This window comes from Armigeres subalbatus, chromosome 1, assembly GCF_024139115.2.
Source record: "Armigeres subalbatus isolate Guangzhou_Male chromosome 1, GZ_Asu_2, whole genome shotgun sequence".
Lineage (NCBI taxonomy): Eukaryota > Metazoa > Arthropoda > Insecta > Diptera > Culicidae > Armigeres > Armigeres subalbatus.
Window position 1 is genome coordinate 100,623,658 of NC_085139.1, and position 23,882 is coordinate 100,647,539.

The 23,882-nt window shown below is 40.7% G+C and overlaps 1 protein-coding gene, 1 long non-coding RNA gene and 1 pseudogene across 4 annotated transcripts in view; 1 reads left to right on the forward strand and 2 right to left on the reverse strand.

The window, feature by feature from the left end:
* Nucleotides 1-1,055: 1,055 nt before the first annotated feature.
* On the reverse strand, nucleotides 1,056-2,514 carry LOC134206379 (general transcription factor 3C polypeptide 3-like; annotated as a pseudogene).
* A 2,434-nt stretch (nucleotides 2,515-4,948) lies between these two features.
* On the reverse strand, nucleotides 4,949-7,297 carry LOC134203680 (uncharacterized). Of its 2 annotated transcripts, XR_009977674.1 has the most exons (6): nucleotides 7,230-7,297; nucleotides 7,030-7,164; nucleotides 6,685-6,939; nucleotides 6,167-6,296; nucleotides 6,022-6,105; nucleotides 4,949-5,207 (listed from the first exon to the last, which is right to left on the reverse strand). It is a non-coding gene; the product is annotated as an uncharacterized LOC134203680 (long non-coding RNA). The 2 variants fall into 2 exon arrangements; XR_009977671.1 differs by lacking the exon at nucleotides 7,230-7,297 and having other exon boundaries at nucleotides 7,030-7,213.
* A 5,233-nt stretch (nucleotides 7,298-12,530) lies between these two features.
* The window catches only part of LOC134203645 (clathrin interactor 1), a 102,952-nt gene continuing 91,600 nt past the window's right edge, over nucleotides 12,531-23,882 (forward strand). Inside the window, exon 1 of one of the 2 annotated variants that reach the window (XM_062678532.1) lies at nucleotides 12,531-13,162. In XM_062678532.1, the coding sequence (XP_062534516.1) occupies nucleotides 13,113-13,162 (50 nt within the window). In that variant the 5' untranslated portion in view covers nucleotides 12,531-13,112. The remainder of the gene's footprint in view (nucleotides 13,163-23,882) is intronic. The other variant, XM_062678538.1, reaches the window with a different exon arrangement.

Below are 23,882 nucleotides of genomic sequence, written 5' to 3' on the forward strand. Positions count from 1 at the left end.
AAAGACATCTTCGGCGTAAAAAGTATCAGCTGCGCCACAGCCTCCAACCCGTAAAGTATCTGCTTCAACAGACGCTTCTCCTTCCAGAACGCCGCAGAACAAGAGACCCGCTCGATATTTTGGACGACTAGGCTGCCTCAAGAGAAACTCACTAGAACACCATACCGAACACGACAGGTCGGAGCCGTATCAGTAGGTCATGGTCTATTAGTGTGGCCAATATGGTCCTTTCGACGTACTTCAACTGTCAAATCGGAAACATATTTCTTCTCCACCTGGGAAATCGCTCAGAATTAGCACTCCCAGTTGGTAAGGCTGTCAAAATAGTTGATTTGTGAGCGGTCAGCAAAGTTACATCTACACCAGATTGTAGTGCGCTGTATTTATGGGACTGGCAGTCTTCGTCGCTGAATACTGCTATGAGAACCCTTCAATCTCAACCAGCAGCAACGGCTATAATCAGCTTTTGGTGATTAGTTAGGTATACGTTCGCAACTGCAGCACTGCCTTTCTTCAAATCTATTTTACGTACCACAAGTAAACAGTAATCCATACGGTGTCTTGAAGTCCGGATGTGTTTAATCAGACTTATTCATCGAACGTGGAATCAATTTTTTTTTATCTCAATTTGATCCACTTTCACATCTTAGGCTGCTCTTCAACTTCATTGTGTAAATTAATTTTCCCAGCTTTTCCTGCAGAACAGCAGGAACTATCGCTTTAAAAAAAACATCACCTGACGCATTCATTCGACATGGCAGAACGAACGATTTCCCTAGCAGCACAATTCTGACATAATAGGTTGCATCAACTTCTACATGACCTTATCTTATCCAGTAGAAGTCAAGGACACTTGTTTGTGACAATTGTATTGCTCGGGTTGGCACTCTGCTGCTGTGCTGCCATAATCTGACAAAGTGTTACAAATGGTGTTAACGAGTAATACGAGCTTTTTAACAAGAAAAATGGAAATCATGTTCCTATTCACTTTGACCCGGCTGCCCAAGTACATTGCCGCCTACAAGTTGGCGGACGTTCTAGTGTGGGAGTGGGAGCTAGCCTTGATTACTGTCATAGTTCCCGAGCGCATGTAAACAATCAGCATAACGCAAATGGCTGCCAGCGAAAAACGTTTACGTTAAATCAACCGAATTAAAAGCTTCAACGCGCAGATCTTTCATCGATTCCGCAACATCCAGATAACAATCCCCAGCCTCTTCCACATTGATGTTAATAAAAATGTTCTCCACAATCATATCGTAATCGTACAGATGTTCGCAATTCAGGTGAACCAGAACCACGGTCAATTGTGTACGAAAGTCCAGTACCATGTTATTCGGAATGATCACAGAATAAATCGCTTTGTTGGCATTGGAATCATTCTCTTCTACCTCGTTGACCATCTCATGAACCTCTACGTTGGTGTGCGCCATTAGAACATCTAATGCTTTTCGAAAGCATCCGGTTGATCAGTAATTCCAACAATAAATTGATGTCTTCCACACATAACTACGGAATTGTTCCATAAGCGCGATCCATGGCGTCAATAGCTACTCTTCGTGAAACTTTTTGGCCAGGCTCTTAGCCGTTTCCACCAAAAACTCTCCCCTTCGCTCCTTCGAAATTGACGGCAGCATAGCAAAAAGCATTTGAAAGCTTGATTCCCTTCACCCTTCTTTTCCAACAACTGAACACGTTTCATTCGTAGATCAAAAATTTTCGGATCCTATTTGATGATCCGGGCGTAGCACATCAACGCCCGGCTAAGATTACCTAGATTCTCGGATATCTCCGTAATGCGAACCCACTGTTGGATGTTGAAGGTTACAATGGCCGTGATTAACGAAAACTGTAGGAAATTTTTCGGATCTTTCGTTTCATATATTTAAGCTAACGTGACGAACGGCTCGTGCACTAACGGCATTTGTCGCACAATCTCCAAACATAACTTTTTTAGCCACCTCGGCGTGTCCACGGGAGTAGCAAAAAATGGCTTGTCCCATCGATCCTTGCAAAAACCTTCGGTGTCGTTTCATCGGAGTTTTGCCGTCAACCTTCACCTTGCAAATTTCCCCTCAACGCATCAATCCGCTTTAAAATCTTTTTCGAATCAGGAAGACTTCTTGGCCAACTTGCCGTGTCGCCCATTTTTCTTCTTCCAAGTCCATTTCTCCGCCCTGCTGCATACGGGCTTGATATTCCGCATAGCTGATCTCACCGGCGACAAATTTCTTGATCAATATTTCGTTCCGCTGTGGGTTTTCATCGTCCGTTTCCGACTGTCGTGTTAGGGCCGTCTCCTCCGTCTCAATCCCTACAACGACGTCGACGCGACCGTGGACCTGCGTGTTCTTCGGGGAGTGGCAGCCATATTTTGGATGTACTCGGTTCACCCGGCAGGGGAATTTCATTGGCTTCGACGAATTGGGCTAGTTCCTGCGGGTCCAGCTGTAACTCGTCCAGTTCCTCAACGACACTTTCCGCCTCGCACTGATCGGTATGCAGCAGATGATATTATTATGAGAAACGAGAATGACAAGCGAAAAACAAAAATATCAATGCTGTCAATAAATAATGCACGGTGAGAAAAACATATGGGGAAAACTGATAACTGACAGCATCTTTAGTGTCTTTTCAGTTGTATACCTAGGACTCCTACACACCGATTTAGAATTAAGCGCAACACCGAAAAATTCCGAGTGTCGGGTCCCGGTTATTAGTTCCTGGCGTAGGTACATACCTATGCTACATACAACTAAAATCACAATGTACCAGGAGAAATGGACTCGACCAGAAACCGGATGTGTGTGAAACTTAATTCGTACTATGTGGAGTATTATTTATTGATATAAATTCAGATTATGTATCAGAAAAAAAACAGAAAAGCAGAAAAGAAAGTGTTCCGAATGACGAGAATTTTGTGTATGTTTTATTAAAACACTGCGTCGTACAGATTTTGCTCTCCAAACAAGCGGCACATATCAATGGTCGGGTCCGCTCCCAGATTACTCGTTCCCAAATAGGTATTTTGGTATAGTTCTTTCATACTTCAGACACTACTTTACTTCCTGTAGTCATGTAGCACACGGTACACGGCGAGCCAATTGAACCGATTCAACACTGTTTTCCTCAAACACGGTGCGGTTCAGGACAATTTCGTTTGAGCCAACCCGAATAGAATGAAATTATACAACTATTTTTCTGGTTATCGTTATTTGATTATAAAGAATTGTTATTGAATTTTTAATGGAATCATTAAAAATATCGAACGATAATTATACCACGAATAATATTTACGATACCGTCTACAATAATTTGATTTTGGATGATACATTGAATGGGTCGTTAAGTATCGTTACCATTCAATAAGACCAATTTTTTCATATATTTTTGTTAAGCGATTTTACCAGATATCGTTAGTTTATCATCGTTTTTTTGACTTGTAATGATTCGGATTATAATTGTATTCAACGTAGATGATCGATAGTATGCTTTTTGTTTTAACAAATTATAGATCAAATAATGATTCCATCAAGGGGTGTCTCATATAGATTTATTTAAATTTATTCGCTGAAATTAACAAAGTAACCAAAGCGACTTTATTTCGATGTGAATCGAGATTTATTAAAAGTGCATTTGCTGATTTTAGCAACGCACCGAATGAACCATCTGTCAAATCAAACGATGACAGCGGTAATGAACACATTTCGTGAAACATCAATTGAAAGCAATTAGCAAGAAAAAAAATCCTTCCTCGCATGAATAAAGCAATGGATTTATTTCCCCTTTTTGGCAAAATACATACTTGCAAAGGTGCTGTAACATACCTACTCGGTAATATATGGATGATTATGACGATGGATCTATGCATTGCGAAGAAGTGAAGTTAGTTGATAGTTCAAGATAATTACATCATAACGAAAATATTTCCTAGTTTGAGTTAATTTACTTGTGCTATTTCCGAGGCTATTTATTATCAGTACGCAACAAAAGTTTGAAACTATCGACAATACGGCAACTCATTTTAAACATACATTGTACATAATCGTTCAATATAAGCTCTGGTGACCGTGTTTTGGCCAGGCCTCTAAACCATTAAGTTTCGCGCGAAGACATTGAGTAGGACGCAAGATTCTTCTCTACTTCACGGAAGAATTTGCGGACACGGACATTTGCAGTATCGTATTATAAATCTTTCCAAATTGAAAGCAAATTTCAATTGATGGTTATATATTACAATGAATCTAAAACGCCAGACAGAGAACTAAAATTGTGCAAGCAGATGCCTTAAATAGGAGTCCGAAGATGGACACGATTACGAATATAGAAGTCGTTCGGAATTGCTCAACTCAAAGGTGGAAAAAGGGTTGCAACACTTTAATTTTTGTTGATATTGTTGAATGCTATGTTTCTGCCGATTTCCCTTGTAAATCATCTTGGCAAAGGATGGTTTGGAATTCTGAAATAAGAAAATCTATTAATAAATTTTATACAAAGCAATTGTAAAATCAGAAATCATGCTTAAGTTTCTTTGTTGATGTTAAAATAAACAAACTACTCGATGTCATTGGTAACGTACAAAATCTGCGCTTGCTTAGACAAAAATTATAGTTCAGTGTCTTAGATGATGTGTTGCAAAAATGATCAAACAGTGTCTATCAATTGCATTCACTTCAAATCGACTTTATTTCGATTGAAATTTGCTGCGATTGATAACAGTGAGACACCCCTTGGATTCCATGCTTAATTCAAATTGAAAGGTGTATAATAAGCATTCAATTATACCATTACCGTATTACAATATGTATAATATTATTTCACGAAATATGATACAGAATACGATAGTTAAAGAATAGTACGATTCCTGCTAAGATTTGAATAGCATTTTTGTGTTTTTTCAGTTCATGATAAAATAATTGAACACAAAACAAGTTTTCATCATATTTTATTTACCATCTTATATAATTAATGAATAATTTTCCTAATTTATTCAAAAATATCAACGGTTTTTTTAAGTTATCTCATTATGGCTTGATAAATCATTGCTTTCCAAGTTATAATTGCTTCTTCAATTTTTTCCAATATACTGCAAATTTCGAAGAACAACAAAAACTAACTCTGGAATGATTTCTGTTTAATGCTGAATCTTTGGCCATGTCCAGAGGATCTGCTTTTTCCGGTGGTGCTGCATGCGAGGCTGCATGTTCCTATAAAATAAGACAAAAAAATTAATGACTGTAGATAATATATATGGGGTCGTACACTTATTACGTAAGCATTTTTTCTGGGTCTTTCGATCCCCCTACCCCACCCCTGTAAGATTTTTTTCACACAATTGAATTTTTATTTATATGGAGCGTAAGATATTGACCGACCCCCCTCACCTGAGGTTTGAGCAACATTTATGCTCTAACTTCTTGATAATTATTATAAGTCAATAAAAGGGTATTGGTACAGTTGTTAATGTACAATTTAATTTTCATTCAAGTCATTTATATGGAGGTGTATGGACGATCAATTCGCGTTCACTTCAAACCAATTGATCAGTCAAAACCTAGCATAATGTTAACTTTGGATTGTGTAATTGTATTGAGTAAGTCGCTTGACTTAAATGCAATTGAATATCTAACAACGCTCAATCAACTCACGAAAATAAAGTTGAACATACTCAACCTTTGGCAAGAGAATTGAATTCAACTATGTTGTTCGATTCAATTGCCCTGTCAAAACCTATAGCATATGACCAGTCTCAACAATGTTCAGTTAACCATTCCTGTCAAAAAATGATCGCGATTCATTGTCACAGTCGATACTAGACTTATTAAAGACTTACCTAAAACAGATTTTTCCAAAGAACTCAAATACATAAATTTGTTTACAAAACAGAAAAAGAACTGCAGTGGCATGAAGTAGCATGAAAAAACTTCAAGAATCGATTCAACGAATACAGCAATTTGATGGAAAAGGTTATCGGATCGATTGGGAGTCATATAATTTGAATGTGGTTTATCATAGACTTACCTTCACAAACGTTCCGCGGTTCAGCCGAATCCGCTAGTGCAATAGCGTAATGAGTTCTTATTTCCATCTTAGGAGGTAGTATTTCTGAAAATAAACAATATTTATGTTAGCTTTCTACGTCGTATAATATACAGAGTCTACTTACATGTATTCTAAACCAATTTATTTTTGATTTCGGCATGCAATACATATTGCATTTTATCCACATTGCTGCCGAAAAACTTAAATGGAAGTTGGCCCGGACAACATTTGCCGAAAGAATTGTCACAATTACACTGAAAAAGAAAACACTTGAATTTCTGTGTTGGTGAAAAGCTATCTAAATTATTTATGGTAAGATACGTTTAGAATAAAATGATATCAGGTAATCCTTACTTCACCATGTATAATCTGTGAATTATTGTATATGATCGAGTCGTTATTTTTGTTAATCATAAAATTGTACATAGATCATACAGGTTATGATGATTATAAGCGGAATCGAAAACTAATAATATCAACTATTCGGCGTACAATTTATTTCTATTCGGGAAGTTGGTTTCATCGAACGACACTGATGGTATGATTCGGAGCGGCAAACGCAGATATTTCGTTCAAACCTGAACTCCCGCACATAAAGCACAAGGCTTCGATTTGAATTTCTTCAAATCCCGTTCGACTTACTTCTGTTGGGGCGTAGTTATCTTAGAAGTCAGAAGCACGCTCGGAATCTCCGGTACTATTGTCCTCCAGGCTCTCTTGTTTACTCTTCGTTATACCGTTTCTTTTCCAGGACATGCTGTTGAATAGAGGAAGTTGCCTTCCTAGTTGAAGGCCGATCAATGTCTTCGATCTTCCTACTCATAAATGTGTACTTCCTTTTCAACTTGGATGTTTAAAACTGACGGGGTGGTGTCGGTGGTTTGCTTAGTAGTAGTGCTGCAATTCGATTCCGGTGAATCCGACCGATGGAAGTAACAAAGCAAGGTTGTGAATCGATTATGTCTTACAAATTGAAGAGTTACTTACATCATCCACCCCATTTGCCACGCGTTCCCTGGGAGGAGTTTCGATGTCCTCGAGTGTCGTGCCATCTTCTGGAAATGTGGCCGACGGTTGTCCAGTGCGACGGAAGTGCTGCAGTTCTGATATATAGATTGTAGCCTGGATTGTAAATTGTAACCTGGTTGTAATCTGATGATGGACGATGCAAATATTTTTGTTTTTACTTCTTTACTTCTAGCTCTTGACACTTCATGCATAAAAGCTCAGCTGTCAAAATAGGAAAATGTAAAGAAGGGTGCCCAGACGTGCCGAAAGTGTGCCGCAAAGTGCCGTCGGCACATTGTGCCGAGTGGTTTACCCCTTGGATTTCCCTCAATATTTACTTCAATATTTTGGGTTCGCACTCACACTATCAATCTTTTTCTTCAATAATCAAGAGTTCAAAAGATATTTTAGTTACTAGATAAAGATTGTCGATTCGGTTCCCTTTGTTCTGCTGTCCGGAACATGTTGGGTACCAAGCTGTCAAATCGTATGGATTTTCCTTCTTTGACATTTAGCTCCCCTATCCTCGCCAGCAAAAGATGTTCCGGACAGCGACTACAGCGACAATCTTTAACTAGTAACTAAAATATCTTTTGTTATTTCAAACTACGTGCCTTTTTCTCCGTGTAGTTCTGCGTAAAAAAAACGAACAGTGGGTAATGTCTGTGACATAACCGCTAAGTGGACGTAGGACTTGACTTGACCATGCCTTTAAGATACATAATATGTCCAAATTTCTCACATCAACTATTTTGGATAAATAAATTCAGGAAGTATCTGTCCGGTCACGAAATATTAGCCTCGACAGTGGCAACCTTCCCACTGAAGGACTGCCTGAAATAAACCACAAGTTGGTTCAGCAGGGATGTAGACCTTCTAATCCGTGCGATAGCGACTGAAGGAGAACATTATTTTTAACTCTTAGAGCCTTGAAAAAGGCTGTTTGCTTCGGCTAAGTGCAAAAAGTAAGAAAACGATCTTTTCAAATAACCGCGAATTTCTAGTGGTGGTATAAAAAAGACTGAATGCTCTGCGAGCGAATGCACTTTTCTTTTATACCTTATTTTGAATCTTCTCTGCTTCCCAATTGGTGGGCCAATCAGCTAGTGTCTTATATCCCGCTTCTTTGTCAGCCAAAGCGTCATCATCATCAACGCGTTCGAGAAGGGCTTCTTCTTTTTTACGCTTGTTGCTCGCTGCTGGCGTCTATTTCCTAACGGGACTTTTCGCTAGACACAGGCCAATAAGCCGGGAAAGCGAGCTTAGAATTGCAGTTCAGGTGAGAAGTACGTGTTCTTTTCTGAGACAACATTGTTAGTAGTAGAAGGAAGGAAACACCCGGACATGGGATTTCGAGTGATAAGATTTAGAATTGGTAACATGGGACGATCATTCAGTCACGTTCGCTTTGTGTGCGGTCAGTATCAAACAATGTTTATCTAGATATTTCTTGATCAATGCCAAAAAATCCAACATTTGATGAAAAATCGATTGATAGTTTATTAATGTTTTAGCTGTAATCGGTGTTTTCTTTATCCAAATAAGATTATGTGAGAGATTTGGACATCTTATGAATCTTTAAAGGCATGGTCAAGCGAAGTCCTTCGTCCACTTCGCGGTTAAATCAGAAAAATTATCTACTGTTAGTTTTGACGCTATTTATGAAAATCACGCATAAAATTTTATCTCTAGAATATTGGATTTGGCACCCAAGTACAATTTTTATCCCGAAGGGTATTGAAAGCATTGATATTGATCTCTATTATTGGCTCTCTGAAGAACCGTTTGTTTTTTGGACATACATGCTGCATCATGTGGCTTTCTTCAGCCTGTCTCGGCTCAGCACCGATGCCGGCCGGTCTCGTCTCGACTCTGCTGCTGCTGCCGGTATCTGCTCAGCATTGCTGCTTTGTCGGGTCTGTAGGGTGGACTGCTGATGTGCTGGCTAGGTTTCGGATGATGATGGTCGCTTCGATGGTGACGAGCCGAAAAAGCGGTCGGTGCAGACTTCATTCCCTATTAAAAGTGCTGTTCAATCAATGATGCAGTTGCTTCGCTTGTCCCGGTCAGAATGAAAGGAAAAAATCGCGTTGCGCTATTTTATGGCTTCTCGGCAGACCCAGCGGCTGCTCATTCGCTGGTGTCTGCACCAATCAGAACGTGGTAATGGAATGATGCAAGAATTATGCGGTACCCATATTTATAGGTTCCCTTAAGCTCAATGTTTTTCATTGAAAACAGTTTCATGCCTATTGAAACAAGTTTTTCGGGTCTTATCAAGCATGGACATGAAAGGCATACTTGAAATCTGTCGATTGAGGGGCTTACCGCAGAAATTCGTCCACTGAGACGAACGCTATTAACGTTTAAAATCTTTCAACACAGCGTAACGCGGTCGATTTGAATATTTTAAAATGACATCCGGTATAGTAAAGATAGACGTAAGTCCTACGTCAAAAATATTTGGTAGGCGTACTAGCGAACACCACCCATCATAACCGGTACAATACAGTTTTTCATGAAAAGTTCCTAATTTTGAGAAAACCCGCGTTAGATGTCTTTCGCCATATCAATTTCTGGAGGTTAACTATTTGCGTATATACGATAGCGCCTGGCTGTGGAAGTGGCGGGTAGAAAATCAGCCACTGTCAATAATTCATCTTGTTCAGTGTTGTCATTGACAGTCTATTGTCACACCGCCGAGCCGCGCTTACTGTCCGGTAGGCTTCTCCTTTGTGCGGTGGCCTCGACAATGCCGGACCGAAAATGCCGATGATGCTGACGATTCTGCCTTGCTCTTGAGAAAGCTTAAGTTTGCGATTGCGTAGCTGAGACGATGGAGCAACACTTCAAAAGTTCTGGCGATGCGGTTGCTTTGCCTGTTCTTGTCAGATCTCAGGGTCAGATTGAGAGGAAAAGTGCTGCGCTTTTTTATGCCTTCCTGACCTAGCGAGAGCTCATTCGCTGACGTCTGCACCAATCAGAGCGTGGCAATGGAATGATGCAAGAATGATGCGGTACTCATATTTATAGGTTCTCGTGAATGCAATATTTTGCTTTGAAAACAGTTTTGGGCCTATTGAAACAAGTTTTCGGATATTATCAAGCATGAATATGAAAGGCATACTTGAAAGCTGTTGATTGAGTGGTTAACTGCAGAAAACTGTTCAATAGGGCAAAAGCTATTTACGTTTGAAATCTTTCAACACAGCGTAACGCGGTCGATTTGAAAAATTTGAAATGACACCCGGTATAGTAAAGAGAGACGTAAGTCCTACGTCAAAAAAATCACGTTGCGCTATTTTATGCCTTCTCGTCAGACCCAGCTCATTTGAAGCTTCGACTGAAGGGCCTCCGAGTGCATACGATATCGACTGAATAAGGAAATTATTTAACTCTTATAGCCTTGAAAAAGGCTGTTTGTTTCGGCTTGGTCCAGCTAATAAGAAGGACTGAATGCTCTGTAATGATGATGATGATGGTTTGTTTTTGAGGGATATTAACTCAGGCGGTCATTCATCCCTAAAATGCTCTGTAAGCGAATGCACTTTTCTTTTATACTTAATTTTGAATCGTCTTTGCTTCCCGATTGGTCGGCCAATCAGTGAGCGTCTTGTATCCCGTTCCTTTGTCAGCCAAAGCGTCATCATCATCGACGCGTTCGTGATGGGCTTCTTCTTCTTTCTCTTGTTGCTCGCTGCTGGCGTCTATTTCCTAACGGGACTTTTCGCACGGTACAGGCCACAAGCCAGGCAATCGAGCTAGGAATTGCTGTTCAGGTGGGAAGTGCGGAAGATTTAGGATTGGTAGTTTGGGAGAACATTCAGTCACGTTCGCTTTGTGCGCGAACAGTATCAAACAATGTTTTTCTATATAAATCGATTGATAGCTTTTCATTTTGAGATATCTTTTTTTAAATTGCTAACGAAAACTGTTACATAATAATGTTTGGGCTGTTATCACCGATTTATTTATCTAAATTAGATTATGTGAGAAATTCGGACATATTAAGTGTCTTTAAAGGCATGGTCAAGTCTAGTTTTTCGTCCTCTTTGCGGTCACAGTTCTTGTTATGTCACGGTTATAAAAAATCTGCTATGCGCGTATAACATTTTATCTCTAGAATATTGGATTTGACACCCAAGTACATTTTCTAACGCAGAGGGTATTTAAAACCTTGATATTATATATATCAGTGGCTCTTAGAAGAACCGTTTGGTTCAAAGAAATACATTTTCTATCTCCATCTGTTGCGTCATGTTGCAGCGGACTGTAAGGCTGATGCTGGGTGCTCCTGGGTGGAGCGCAAAACCAAAGTTGTCTTAATGCAGCGTATCCGATTGACGCGTGCTGTTTCTTCAATGGAACCAGCGGGATGCGAATCGCCTTAATGCAGCATGCGACGAACCAGTGACGAATGCCACCCAATTGCGAAAATTATTATTAACTCTCTTGGCCCTGATAAGGGCCGAAAATTAACTCCTTTCGGGGAACTGGTTGACCGAGGGGGTTTCTTTACTCGAAACCAAAACACACACACACGCGATTTCTTCAAGAACATTGCAGTTCTTTCTCTTGATTTTCTTCAACTTGTTTCGGCTCGATACCAATGCCGGCCGGTCTCGGTTCAACACTGATGCCGGTCGGCCTCAGCTCTTCATTGATGCCGGCTAGTTTCGGCTCGACTCTGCTGCTGCTGCCGGTATCTCCTCGGCATTGCTGCGGTGTCGGACTCGGGTCTGTAGAATGGGCTGCTTCTGGAACATTTTCTGCGGCTGTACTGGCTTGCTTTTGGCTGATGGTGGCCTCGGGCCTGCAGGGCCGAAAAGCGGATGTTGCGGACGATGCTGTTTTGCGAAAAGTTGCGAGTGTTGTCGAATCGATGCTGCTGTGACTTTGCTTGTCCCGGTTAGAATGAAAGAAAAATATCCCGTTGGAAGTTCTGAACAGAATGAGAAGGAAAAATTGCGTCACCCTCTTTTATGGCTTATTTTGGTGCGCAGTTGCAGCTTATTCGCTAGCGTCTGCACCCATCAGAATCAAGCGAACAAATGACGCGATGAACAAGCGGAACAAGCGGTTTCAGTGCAGTCAATGTTTTGCTTCGAAAACAGTTTTAGGCCTATTGAAACAAGTTTTTCGGGTCATATCAAGTATGAATATGAAAAGCATACTTAAGATCTGCCGATTAAGGGGTTTTCCGAAGAGATCCGTTCACTGGGACAAACGCTATTATCATTCAAAATCTTTCAACACAGCGTAACGCGGTCGATTTAGAAATATTGAAATGACACCCGGTATAGTGAAGAGAGACGTAAGTCCTACGTCAAAAATCCACAACAGTAAATCGAATTCACATCTGGTAGCCCTAAATTTTGTGCCTGAATCATTGCATCATGCTGCCGATGATGATGACTTTCCAGTCTCACGTTCCCTTCCACTCCGATATGGTCCTTCCAATCGTTCCATCAGTCAAGTTCGCCATCAGCCCGAATCCGCTTGTCAGATTCGTTCGTCTCGTCGGTCGTGTGAGTCAAACGCAAAGCTGTAGCTGCTGTAGGGCTGGAGCACGGAGCCAAATCACCACCTTTTCTGCCTCATAAATTTTTGTTCGTCCATCGTCCAGAGAAAGGTTTTCGTGCGTTGCATTTAGTGTCGGAATTTGGGCAAACGTGTCGAATTCGGTTGGAGTGAAGGGTTTTGCATTCCGATATCGTGAGGGTTTTGGTCAAATGTGATTGCCAAATGGCAGTGATTTTTTAGTGAATGGTGATCAGAACCATCAAAGGTGAAGCACAGTCGTCAATGTCCGTTCGTGAGGGGGAGAGAGAGAGGAAGTGACTTGCTGGAAGATTTTTTTTTATTTCACCTCGATCAAGTTGTGCAAGCGTGTGAGTGTGGTGAAGAAAACGAAGCAATTTCCAGTCGACACGACACACAAGTGCCATCGTCAGCGGCAAACGTCAGAATTTTTGTGATTGTTTTGAGTCTGCAGTGTTTTTGGACGAGCCGCTGTTTGTGTAGTTTTATTTTTTGATTTCCCAAAAATCAGCAAATCAAAAATGGATAAATTCATTAGCATGTGGAAGGTGCGCGAGCTCGCCGACAAAGTGTAAGTAAACTTGATTATTATATTCTCTAAACTAAACTCTAAACGGTTACAATGGCAGCGACAATGATAACGGGGTATTTTATTTATTGTTATGTCTTATGAATTCTCTCGCTGGTGCACGGTGTTGGATGAGCTTGACTGAGTTGGATACCTTTCGCACCGTTCCGCTCGACCAGTGCAGGTGCTTCATCACACAGCGTTTTGACTGAAAATAGCTCTAACCGAGGGAATATTTCGTATTGCTAGTCAACCAGTTCTTATGAACGACAGAGCCATCCCGTTTAAACACAAAGCATTGAACTTTTGTGATTTCCTGCTTCATAGAAAAAAATTATATTACAGAAGTGCTGTGTCGTGCGTCGTTCACAAATTATGTGACACTGTAGGTGGCCACCCTCCGGGCTATATGTAAAGAGCTTTTCGGTCTATGCAAATAAAGTTTTAAGGGAAGGTGAATATCCAGAATCCTTTCTGAATTGCTAACAAAACTTAACTGTTTTAATCTTGGTTGGTTTTATAAACCACACACATATAAAATTACCGAACTACAATAATAATATAAAACTATAATAAATTATTAAATAAGAGTACGATCAAAACTAATAAAGCACTGTAGTAATTCTTATGAGAGCAAAACTGTGTATACCTGAGCACAGTGAAGAGGGTGCCACTCCAGCATAGGCATCCCCTTTATCAGGTGCCTGATAATTTCTACACTGCGATAAGATTTTTCACATGAATGCCGTCCACTCGGTGAGTCGAGTGGATGGCTGCAGCTAAAAATTATTCCATTTTCTCGCGTTCACACATTTGGAAATTTTCAATTCACAATGCGCTCAGAATTCACCTTTCAGCACGGATTAAGTGGGATTGTACAACCAAATTGGGTGGTAAATTTTCGGCTCCGGCTGTAGGCATTGCTTTTCTCCAACTTCTCGCACGAGTGCAGGTATTTTGTTTCGCCTGTTGCGTCCTCCCTCTCTGTACAATTAGCAACCTTTACCCGTTCCTTCAGTCGGTCAGCAACAATTCAGTCTTCGTTGCTGAATGTGTTCGTCGTCGTATTTGGATACCAGCGACTGATGGTGACGACAGTCAAGGTCCCTTCATTTCTACGGCCGACTCAGTGACACGTTTTTCGCCAAACTCTAGTCATGATTTGTTCACGATTGGTGTGGAAGGGTACTGGCAAACGTTTCGAGTGGGAATTGTGTGCTTAGGAAAGAGCATGGTGAAATGTTTAAAACATGCAATTTATATAGGAACGAATGATTAAAATAGACGCCAAGCAATGAGATTACTAATTACTATCCTCAATGAGGATAGAAAAAAATTATCTTTTATAAACTAAACAATAAAAAGTCAGATGTCATATTTGGCTAGTTTATTCTGCTAATTTGTCACCATTGGACGTTTTTAGTCACCACGCAGTCGAATTTGTTTTTCATGTCGATGGCTATTGAAGGCCTGTCAAGCAGTAGATTTATGGGTTTCGTAAAATCTATAAATCGAAATCATTAGAGAACGATCTATTCACAATTGCAACTATCATAGAGCGGAGAATTGCTTAAATAATTTCCAGCGTTATTTCCGGTTTCTGATCAATTTTCCGGAGGAGTTTTCGGAGATATTTTCAGAAGATTTTTTGTAGAACATTCTGGAGGGATATCCGGATGAATTTTCTGTGACATTCCAGGGTAATGCTTAAAAGAACTTCCTCCTAAGAACTTAAAAACTCTCAAACGATTTTCCGGTGTGCAAGATTTCTTGGAAGAATTGACGAGCTCTGGTAGTCTAGTGGCTACCGCTTCTGCCTTATAAGCAGGAGGTCGTGGGTTCAATTCCAGGCTCGTTCCTTTTCTACTTTGTCTTTCTATCTTAGTTCTTTCTGTGTTTCACGTTCTACCAAAACGATTCCTACTATTAATAATCTTCCACACAATCCCAAAACCTCCCGTGGCACCTATGAGAGGTCGTAGAGTTCTCTGCATCTTTCTTAAGTAGGTGTCCAACTAACCATCCTTCCCCTTCCTCAGCATTCGCAAGGACGTGGCCAGGACAGATCTCGACTATTGGAAAGTGCATTGCTTCCATCTAAGAGATAGTGATTAGTCCCAAATCAATATCTGTGGTAACGGATGAAAGTGATGCTACTCTCATACAATAGTCTTGGCTTGTACCACCTACGAATTTGTGCGAATTGCTCAATGCTAATGCTAATGCAAGATTTCTTGGAAGAATTCCCAATAGAACATCTGAAGGAATTTCCGCAAGAATTCCCTAAAAGTGGATAGGATGTGCATTTAGAGGTACTCTATGTGAAGAGTTTTGGTGTGTGAATTTTGGGAGCAATTTCCAGGGAAATTTCTTAAGGAATTACTAGTGAAATTTCAAATGAAGTAGACGTGAAAAATATTAAGGAATTCTACGTTGAATTTGTGGAGAAATTTTCGAGGAAATGTCAGGAAACACCTAGTGGAATTTCTGGGCTCTAGGAACGGATTCCGGAGGAACTTCCAGAGGAATTCTTAGAGGAACTTCCGGAGGAATTCCTGTGGAAACTTCTAAAGGAATTCCTGGAGTAACTTTCGAAAGAAGTCCTGGAGGAATTTCCGCAGAAATGCATGGAGAAGCTTTCCGGAGGAATCCCTGGAGGAACTTCTGTAGGAACTACTGGAGGAACTTCCGGAGGAATTCCAGAAGGAACTTTTAGAATTAGAAGAATTACTGGAGGAACTTCGGGAAGAATTCCTGGAGTAACTTCAGGTGGAATTTCTGGAGAAACTTACGGAGAAATTCCTGGAGGAACTTTCTTAAGAATACCTGGAGGAAATTTCGGAGGATTTCCTGGAGGAACTTTTGGAGGATTTCCCGGAATAGGAGTAGGAATTCCTGGCGGAACTTCCGGAAGAGTTCCTGGAGCAACTTCCGAAGGAATTCCTGGAGAAACTTCCGAAGGAATTTCTGGGGGAACTTCCGAAGGAATTCCTGGAAGAACTTCCGAAGGAATTCCTGGAGGAACTTCCTAAGGAATTTCTGGAAGAACTTCCGAAGGATTTCCTGGAGGGACTTCCGAAGGAATCCCTAGAGGAACTTCCGAAGGAATTCCTGGAGGAACTTCCGAAGGAATTTCTGAAGGAACTTCCGAAGGAATTCCTGGAGGAACAACCGAAGGAATTGCTGGAGGAATTCCTGGAGTAACTTCCGAAGGAATTCCTAGAGGAACTTTCGGGGAAATTCCTGGAGTCACTTCCGGAGGAATTCCTGAAGCAACTTCCGGAAGAAGTCCTGGAGGAGTTTCTAGAGGAATTCCTGGAGGAAATTCAGGAAGAATCCCTGAAGGAATTCCTGGAGGTTTTTCCGAAGGAATTCCTGGAGGAACTTCTGAAAAAAATTCCTGAAGGAACTTCCGAAGAAACGATGTGCGATGTCGCGATAATTGCAAAGCCGTATCGAGTTCCCCCTGATGACGGCAACTGGGTTACAGATAGAACGGATGTGGCTGGGATACAAGTTATGGGCAAATTCCCTATTCAAGAAGTGGTGGAGAGTTCATGTGAAGACTTCGTGATTGCCAAAATCAACGGCGTCTTCATGTGCAGCTGCCAGGGTTTGCAGAAATCGCTCTCAATAGATAACGAACAACGATAAAAGAGAGGCAAACACTGTTCCGAATTCTAACAAGCCATGATAACAAATTGTATACAAACTTGAATACAAGTGCGAAAAAACAGAATCGGATAGGCAGCCCCCACAGAAAAATGGTGATTCTCGCTTTGTTTTCGCTCATTTCGTGTTGGTTACTGCACTGCTGTGTAGAACAAGTTGAAATGCATCATCAGAACCAGTGCTCCCCGCATCTTTCTAAAAGAAATTTATCATGGGTTATAGCCTCCCGAATCAGTTCTCTATCATGACAACTGGCGAAAAAAGTCTCTCGCGATATGCTACATATCGTATATTCAGAGATGATAAAAGAGAGACTTGTTCATTCTCTTTAGGATTCAATCCCTGGCAGCTGCTATACACCTCCAAGGTGGACCGTGGAGCAGTTCAGCCAGATATTGGATCAGTTAACCGTTAAGCTAATCGGACCAAGGCCGGTAGTCATAGGAGGTGACTTCAATGCCTGGGTCGTGGAATGGTGCAGTCGAGTGACCAACACAAGAGGATATATCCTGCAGGAAGCTCTAGCGAAGCTAGAAGTACGATTGTGCAATAAAGCTCGGTGAGCACATTTTGGAGAGATGGGAGGAAGTCTATCATCGACATCGCGTTCTGCAGTCCTTCGTTGACGGCAAGTATAGACTAGACTGACTGGAGAGTTGACGAAACTGACGAGAGGGAGAGACTGACGAAACCCTACGGCAACACGAAGAAGGATAACCAGTGAACGGAGATGGAAAACGACCGGACAGCGGTACGGAGATCATTGATGCGGCCGAGCTAACAAGAAGGATGATTATGGCTTGTGACGCTACAATGCCATGAAAACTAGAACCGAGAAGCAATCGGCGTCCTGCTTGCTGGTGGAATGACAGGCTCAGTACGCAACGCGCTGCTTGCCTCAAAGCTCGGATGCGAGCACAGAGAGCAAAGACGGAACCAGAGAGGGAGAGGAACGCAAGTTGGTGTTCCGGGAATCTAGGACCGCATTGAAACAGGCTATCCAACTTAGCAAGTCAGACTACTACAAGGAGCTCTGCCGAGAAACAGACGCCAACCCCTGAGGGGACGCGTATCGGGTCGTGATGGCGAAGATCAAAGGCCCATCGACGCCAGCTGAAATGTGCCCGGACAAGTTGAAGGCAATTGTGGGGGTTCTTCTCCCGAAACATGATCCGACCATGTGGCCGCCAACACCGTACGACGAAGAAGGTTAAGCAAACCCCGTAGATCGATAAGTGTCCAATAGCGATCTTGCAGAAGCGACTAAACGCCTGAAAGCGAAGAAAGCCCCGGGTGCGGATGGAATACCGAACGTTTCGTTAAAAGCTGCGATCCTGGCATACCCGGACATGTTCAAAAAAGCGCTGCAAAAGTGCCTGGACGAAGGCAATTTTCCGGAAATGTGGAAGATCCAGAAGCTGGTGTTGCTGCCTAAGCCAGGAAAGTCACCTGGCAATCCGGCCGCGTACAGGCCTATATGCCTGTTAGACACGCTCGGGAAGCTCCTTGAAAGAATCATCCACAATAGGCTGACGAAATGAACAGAAGGAAAACGCGGATTGTCGAACATGCAGTGCAATATCCTGAACATTTATTTTCAGGGTAGAGTTCTGATGTACGACACGAACGAAGGACATAAATCGATGCGCGTTACAGCGGGTGTTCTCGGAAGCAGCACGAGGTGTCTGCTAGCTAGTGTCTTGTCATAGATACTGCGGTACGGGGCTCCTGCTTGGGGCAATGCACCGCAAACCAAACGGAACCGGAAAAAGCTGAAAAGTGTGTCCCGGCTGATGGCCATTCGAGTCGCGAGCGCGTATAGAACGATATAATTGGAGGCAGTATGCGTTATTGCTGGCATGCTACCCATCTGAATCGTCCTGGAGAAAGACATAGAGTGTTATTGGCGAAGAAACGTCAGAAACGTAAGGAAGGAGGTGGGAATCCGTTCGATGACGAGATGGCAACAGAAGTGGTAGAAAGCAGAAAGAATGTGTCACGAAGAAGGTACGTGGAATATGGTCAGCAGAGTAGTGATGCAAATACTGTCAGAGCTGCAGCGTAGATGGAGAAGTGACCAAAAAATAAGCGTAGTCTCCGGGGAAAATCCAGGGCAGTGAGCAGTGTTTGGTCTCGGGTCATCGAGGCGCCGGCAAACCGCAAGTCTTCTGTCAACCGGAATCGTCGGACCGCACTCTATGTTTAAAGGCAACTATTATGCAAAGTGAATGCACTTCGGATGTTAAGCCGTTAGATCAGAGTTTTGGCCTCTACTGCCGTTCTACACATAATTGTCCCATGTTACCTTTGATGAAAAAAATCAAACTCGAGTCAGTTTGTCCCACTAATTTCAGGATCGATTAGATCTTAAAATTTAACAAATATTTTTGGGATGTTATGAGCGTAGGCAGCACTTTTTCAGGACATAAAATGAATCACTACTTATTCAAACGGTTATCAGTCTCTATTATCATCAAACAACAGCTTCATTTTTTCAGTGGGACAAATTGACTCGAGTTAGAGATTTTTCATCAAAGGTTACATGGGACAATTATGCGTAGAACGGCAGTCTAGTGTCGATAAAAATATTTCATCGGTGAAATTTTGACTTTTTTACTACTTAAGGTAATATTTTTAACCTAAACACCTCTTCTGATTTTTTAATTTTTTTTCGAAACAAGTTATATAAAATCCAACCACTAATTATTTTTCCTGATGTTTTAAGAAAAATTTTCATGCAAAAACATTTTTCATATCATATGATGAAAATAGTAGAAATTATATTAAAATCACTGTCAGTATTAAATGTTCTTAAGGTTTATTATTAATAGACCTGGAGCCTTCCTTAGCCGTGTGGTAAGATGTACTGCTACAAAGCAAGACCATGCTGAAAGTGGCTGGGTTCTTTTCCCAATCTGGTCTAGGAAATTTTTTCGACTTCCCTGGGAATAAAATATCATGGTAGCCTCATGATACACGAATGCGAAATGGTAACTTGGACTAGAAACCTCGCAGTTAATAACTGTTGAAGTGCTAAATGAACACTAAGCTCCGAGACGGCATATGTCAAAGTGGTTGAAGTGGCAATGCCAATAAGAAGAAGTATTATTACATTTAAGATCATAATATCACTTTTTAACATTTCAAATCAACAAAAAATTAAAACGAAGAACTAATTTACAATGTTATGAAAACTCATATGTGAATATGTACGTTATGTGGAAGATACTGATTTGGAAAATGTATTGGAGGTAACCACTTTCCCTTCGATGGGACTCGAACCCATGACCCTACAGTACGCTAGACTGGTGCTAGACTAGATTGCGAGTGATTTGACTATGCGTTCAATTTGGGAATCTCGAGCTCGTTCAGTAGCCGCTAGGTTGCGAAGGCCGACGGAGGTCCTTCGTAGCTTAGTTGGTTAAAGCACCAGTCTAGCGTTCTGTAGGGTCATGGGTTCGAGTCCCATCGAAGGGAAAGTGGTTACCTCCAATACATTTTCCAAATCAGTATCTTCGACATAACGTACATATTCACATATGAGTTTTCATAACATTGTAAATTAACGTCCAAGTCGGGTGGTTTAATCCCCGGAAATAGGCAATTACCTTTGATTGAACGGAGAACTAGTTTAGAGTAGTATTTATGTTCTTTATTTCAAACTCAGTAGATGTCTACTAGGGTGTCCCAAAAAAAAATCGATGTTCGAAAAGTCATGGTGCTCAACCCTGAAATGAAAGATATACCTGTCTGGATAATTTTTGTAGAACAAACCGAATTTTTAAAAAATCGTTTAGAGGTCGCGCCAGATCGATTTTTGAAAAATGAGCTTTTTTTAGGTAAAAAAATCAAATATTGGGTCCTTTCACATTTTTTTTGAGGGTCACCCATTCGTTTTATATTTTTGCCTTTCTCGTATACTGCCGTTCTACACATAATTGTCCCATGTACATAGGAAATCCCAGCAAACATGGGACAAATATGCGTATGACGGCAGTATACTAAGTATACGTAAAGGCTATCGGATCGCTCCAAAAACAAACTGTTTATAGAAGGCCCGGAGACCCATAGTGTTATATACCGATCGACTCAGCTCGACGAATTGAGGTGATGTCTGTGTGTATGTGTGTGTGTCTGTGCGCATCCACCCAAAAAAATGTCACTCATTTTCAGGCACTTATCCTTGACCGATTTACTCGCAACATACTCTCCCATTGTTTCCTATTGAAAGTTGGCCAGATCGGACTATGGGCTCGGAAGTTATGGCCAAAATACTATTTTTATAATGCACGAGAAAGGCACCATCACCGCTAGGTGGATTAATCAGGGTTTTTATTTTTCTGTGGATCTTTGCCCATATTCTCCATGAATTAGTTTTTGGTATTATGCGTACACTTTCTGACTATTTACTAAAACTGCATTATCTCAGCCCCAGAACAACATTTCTTGGATCTTTTTTTTATGAAAATACTCCTCATAAATAGCATTTTGTAGTAAACTTCTTCGAAAATTAGACAGAAAAATGTGTTTTTTTTTCGATATTTAAAAAGTTCTGCAGACTGTAAAAACGCAAAATACCAAAAACTAATTCATGAAGAATATGGGATCTTTGCCCACAGAAAAATAGAAAAATATAAAACGAATGGATGACCCTAAAAAAAATGCGGAAGGACCCAATATTTGGTTTTTTACCTAGAAAAGCTCATTTCGGGACCGCTGTGCGATTTGGGCGTAACTTATTATGTAAACAAACATTGGAAGGCGAATACCTGCTAAAACAAGCATTTCATGAGGAAACCACGGTATGGATCCGACAGATTAAGCTTGCCTCTACCAGATAAGGGAATTAGTTTAGGATGAAAACGCTTGCATTTTACGGAATTCATGAAGCAATGTTTGTTTACAAAATAAGTTACGCCCAAATCGCAAATTAGTCCCGATTTTTCAAAAATCGATCTGGCGCGACCTCTAAACGATTTGTTCTACAAAAATTATCCAGACAGGTAGGGTTGATGGCTCAAACCTTGGCCCTTTATGCTACGGTTGAGCACAGTTATCGTTAAAAATCTTCATATCTCGGGTACTTTTTCAAAACGGCGTATGTCGCAAATTGTAAACAAACCCGTTTCAACAGCATATGGCATCAAATTCATCTAAAAATGTGTATATCTTCAAAGCTACATGAAAATGTGTTTTTAAAAATGGAAATCAATTTTTTGCAAAACGGTGTAACATCATTGTTGAAAATATTGCACATATACCGCTTAGCAGAAAATGTACTTTAAAAAGTTTTTTTCGAACAACTATATAGTTTAAAACGTGCGTCTGCTTGTACTTTTTCATCACTGATTTCAAAATTAAGCATGTTGCTTAAATATTCTGATTTTCGTTAAGAAAAACATTTTACGTTGTTTTTCTGCAGCAAATGTTACGTCGCGTTGTAAGTGTTGCAATTTTTTTGTCGCATGTGCGTGAAATGTTTCAACTTGACGCAACATTTCGACGTATCAACAATGTAGCGTACGGAGCAGCGTAACATTTCGACGAAAGTAGCATGACCTCGGTCATGCTGACGTATCAAAACGACGTATGTGATTTATCTGTTGCAGAACGTTGTAACATATATTTTTATCAAAATAACTGAAATGTTCACACGCAGTGCAGATTTCAGAGTCAGTGACGATGAACCTTTTCATAATGTATCGTTGAGGTGTATTCAATTGCAATAAAAATGATTAGTTTCTAAATAGGAATAAAAATAAAATCAAAATGTTACTTACGCCGATTTGAAAAAGTTCCCGAGATATATTGCATTTTCAACCAGAAATATTCCACCAGCCGGCTTGCTTACATTTGATTTTGACGCAAAACAGCAAAAAACGACGATGGATGTCCGCAATATCTCATTTAAACCAGCGAAAGTCTCGAGTGAAATGGACATAATGTCGACATCGTTGTCCCTATCAGATGAATGATTTTTCAGCCCACTTGGGGCGAATGATTGTTGATTTCGAGCATACGAAAGATAAAGATGGGTTGCTGTTTATATTACAAGCCATTTTGCGTGCGTGGAATAAATGCAGCATGCAAACAAAATAGAGAAAATCAAAACATCTTATTGAGCGTGGATTCTGATTGGTTTATGTAAGATACTACCACACTGACTGTGAGAGAGCGTTCTAGATTTCCCCAATAGCACGTTTACCAGGGACATGCTAACAAAAATACTATTAAATGACTCATTTATTTTCCAAATACTTACCATATTTGCAAGTGAAGAAGTTTAGAAAAATTTAAACTGTATTAAAAACAGCATTTGCAAAAAGGCTACATGTTCTAACCCTCATTTTGTGCCTTAAAACAAATTGCATATGTTAATTATTGGCTGCCGCGTTATTTTGAGATTTACTGCTAGTTGAAACCATGGCAGTGGTGTTGCTCTCGCTTTCGCGATACTCTCAAAGAAATTTTTCCAAAACGTAAACAATGCTTTTGGTGGGGATGATGCATAACGCACTACTGAAGAAAGCCAATTATATAACTTAGTCTAGGCAATTACTTGCTTGGTATTTTGCATAATAAGTTAGAACTCTGCCTACTCTCTGATTCTATTACGTTGTCATTCATAAATACAAAAAAACGGGTTGAACATCATGCTCTGGCCTCAGGAAAAATTCCGGATTATTTGAGGGAATGTCAAAAATGCTAGACTTTGTGCGCCTATATTATTAAAATGGATGAAATGTTGGCCCTTGTTATACTCTTTTACTGAAACTAGAGTTTTTACTGAGTTGATTGATATATGGATATCACAGATCGGATGACAAACATCTGAGATATGGATGTTTCCATGAATGAGGTGTGTCGCATGGAAATATCCGCTAAGGAATGTTGAAATTGTACGAGAATGTGTGTGTGGAGCGTAAACGACCAGATCCCCCTTTTCTCTACCCCCTGTTTGATGATCGAACTGTCAACCGAACAGATTGAGATTGAAATTTGAGCTAGTTTATATCCATTTCTCTGTCAGAACATTGCTCACTTTACCCCC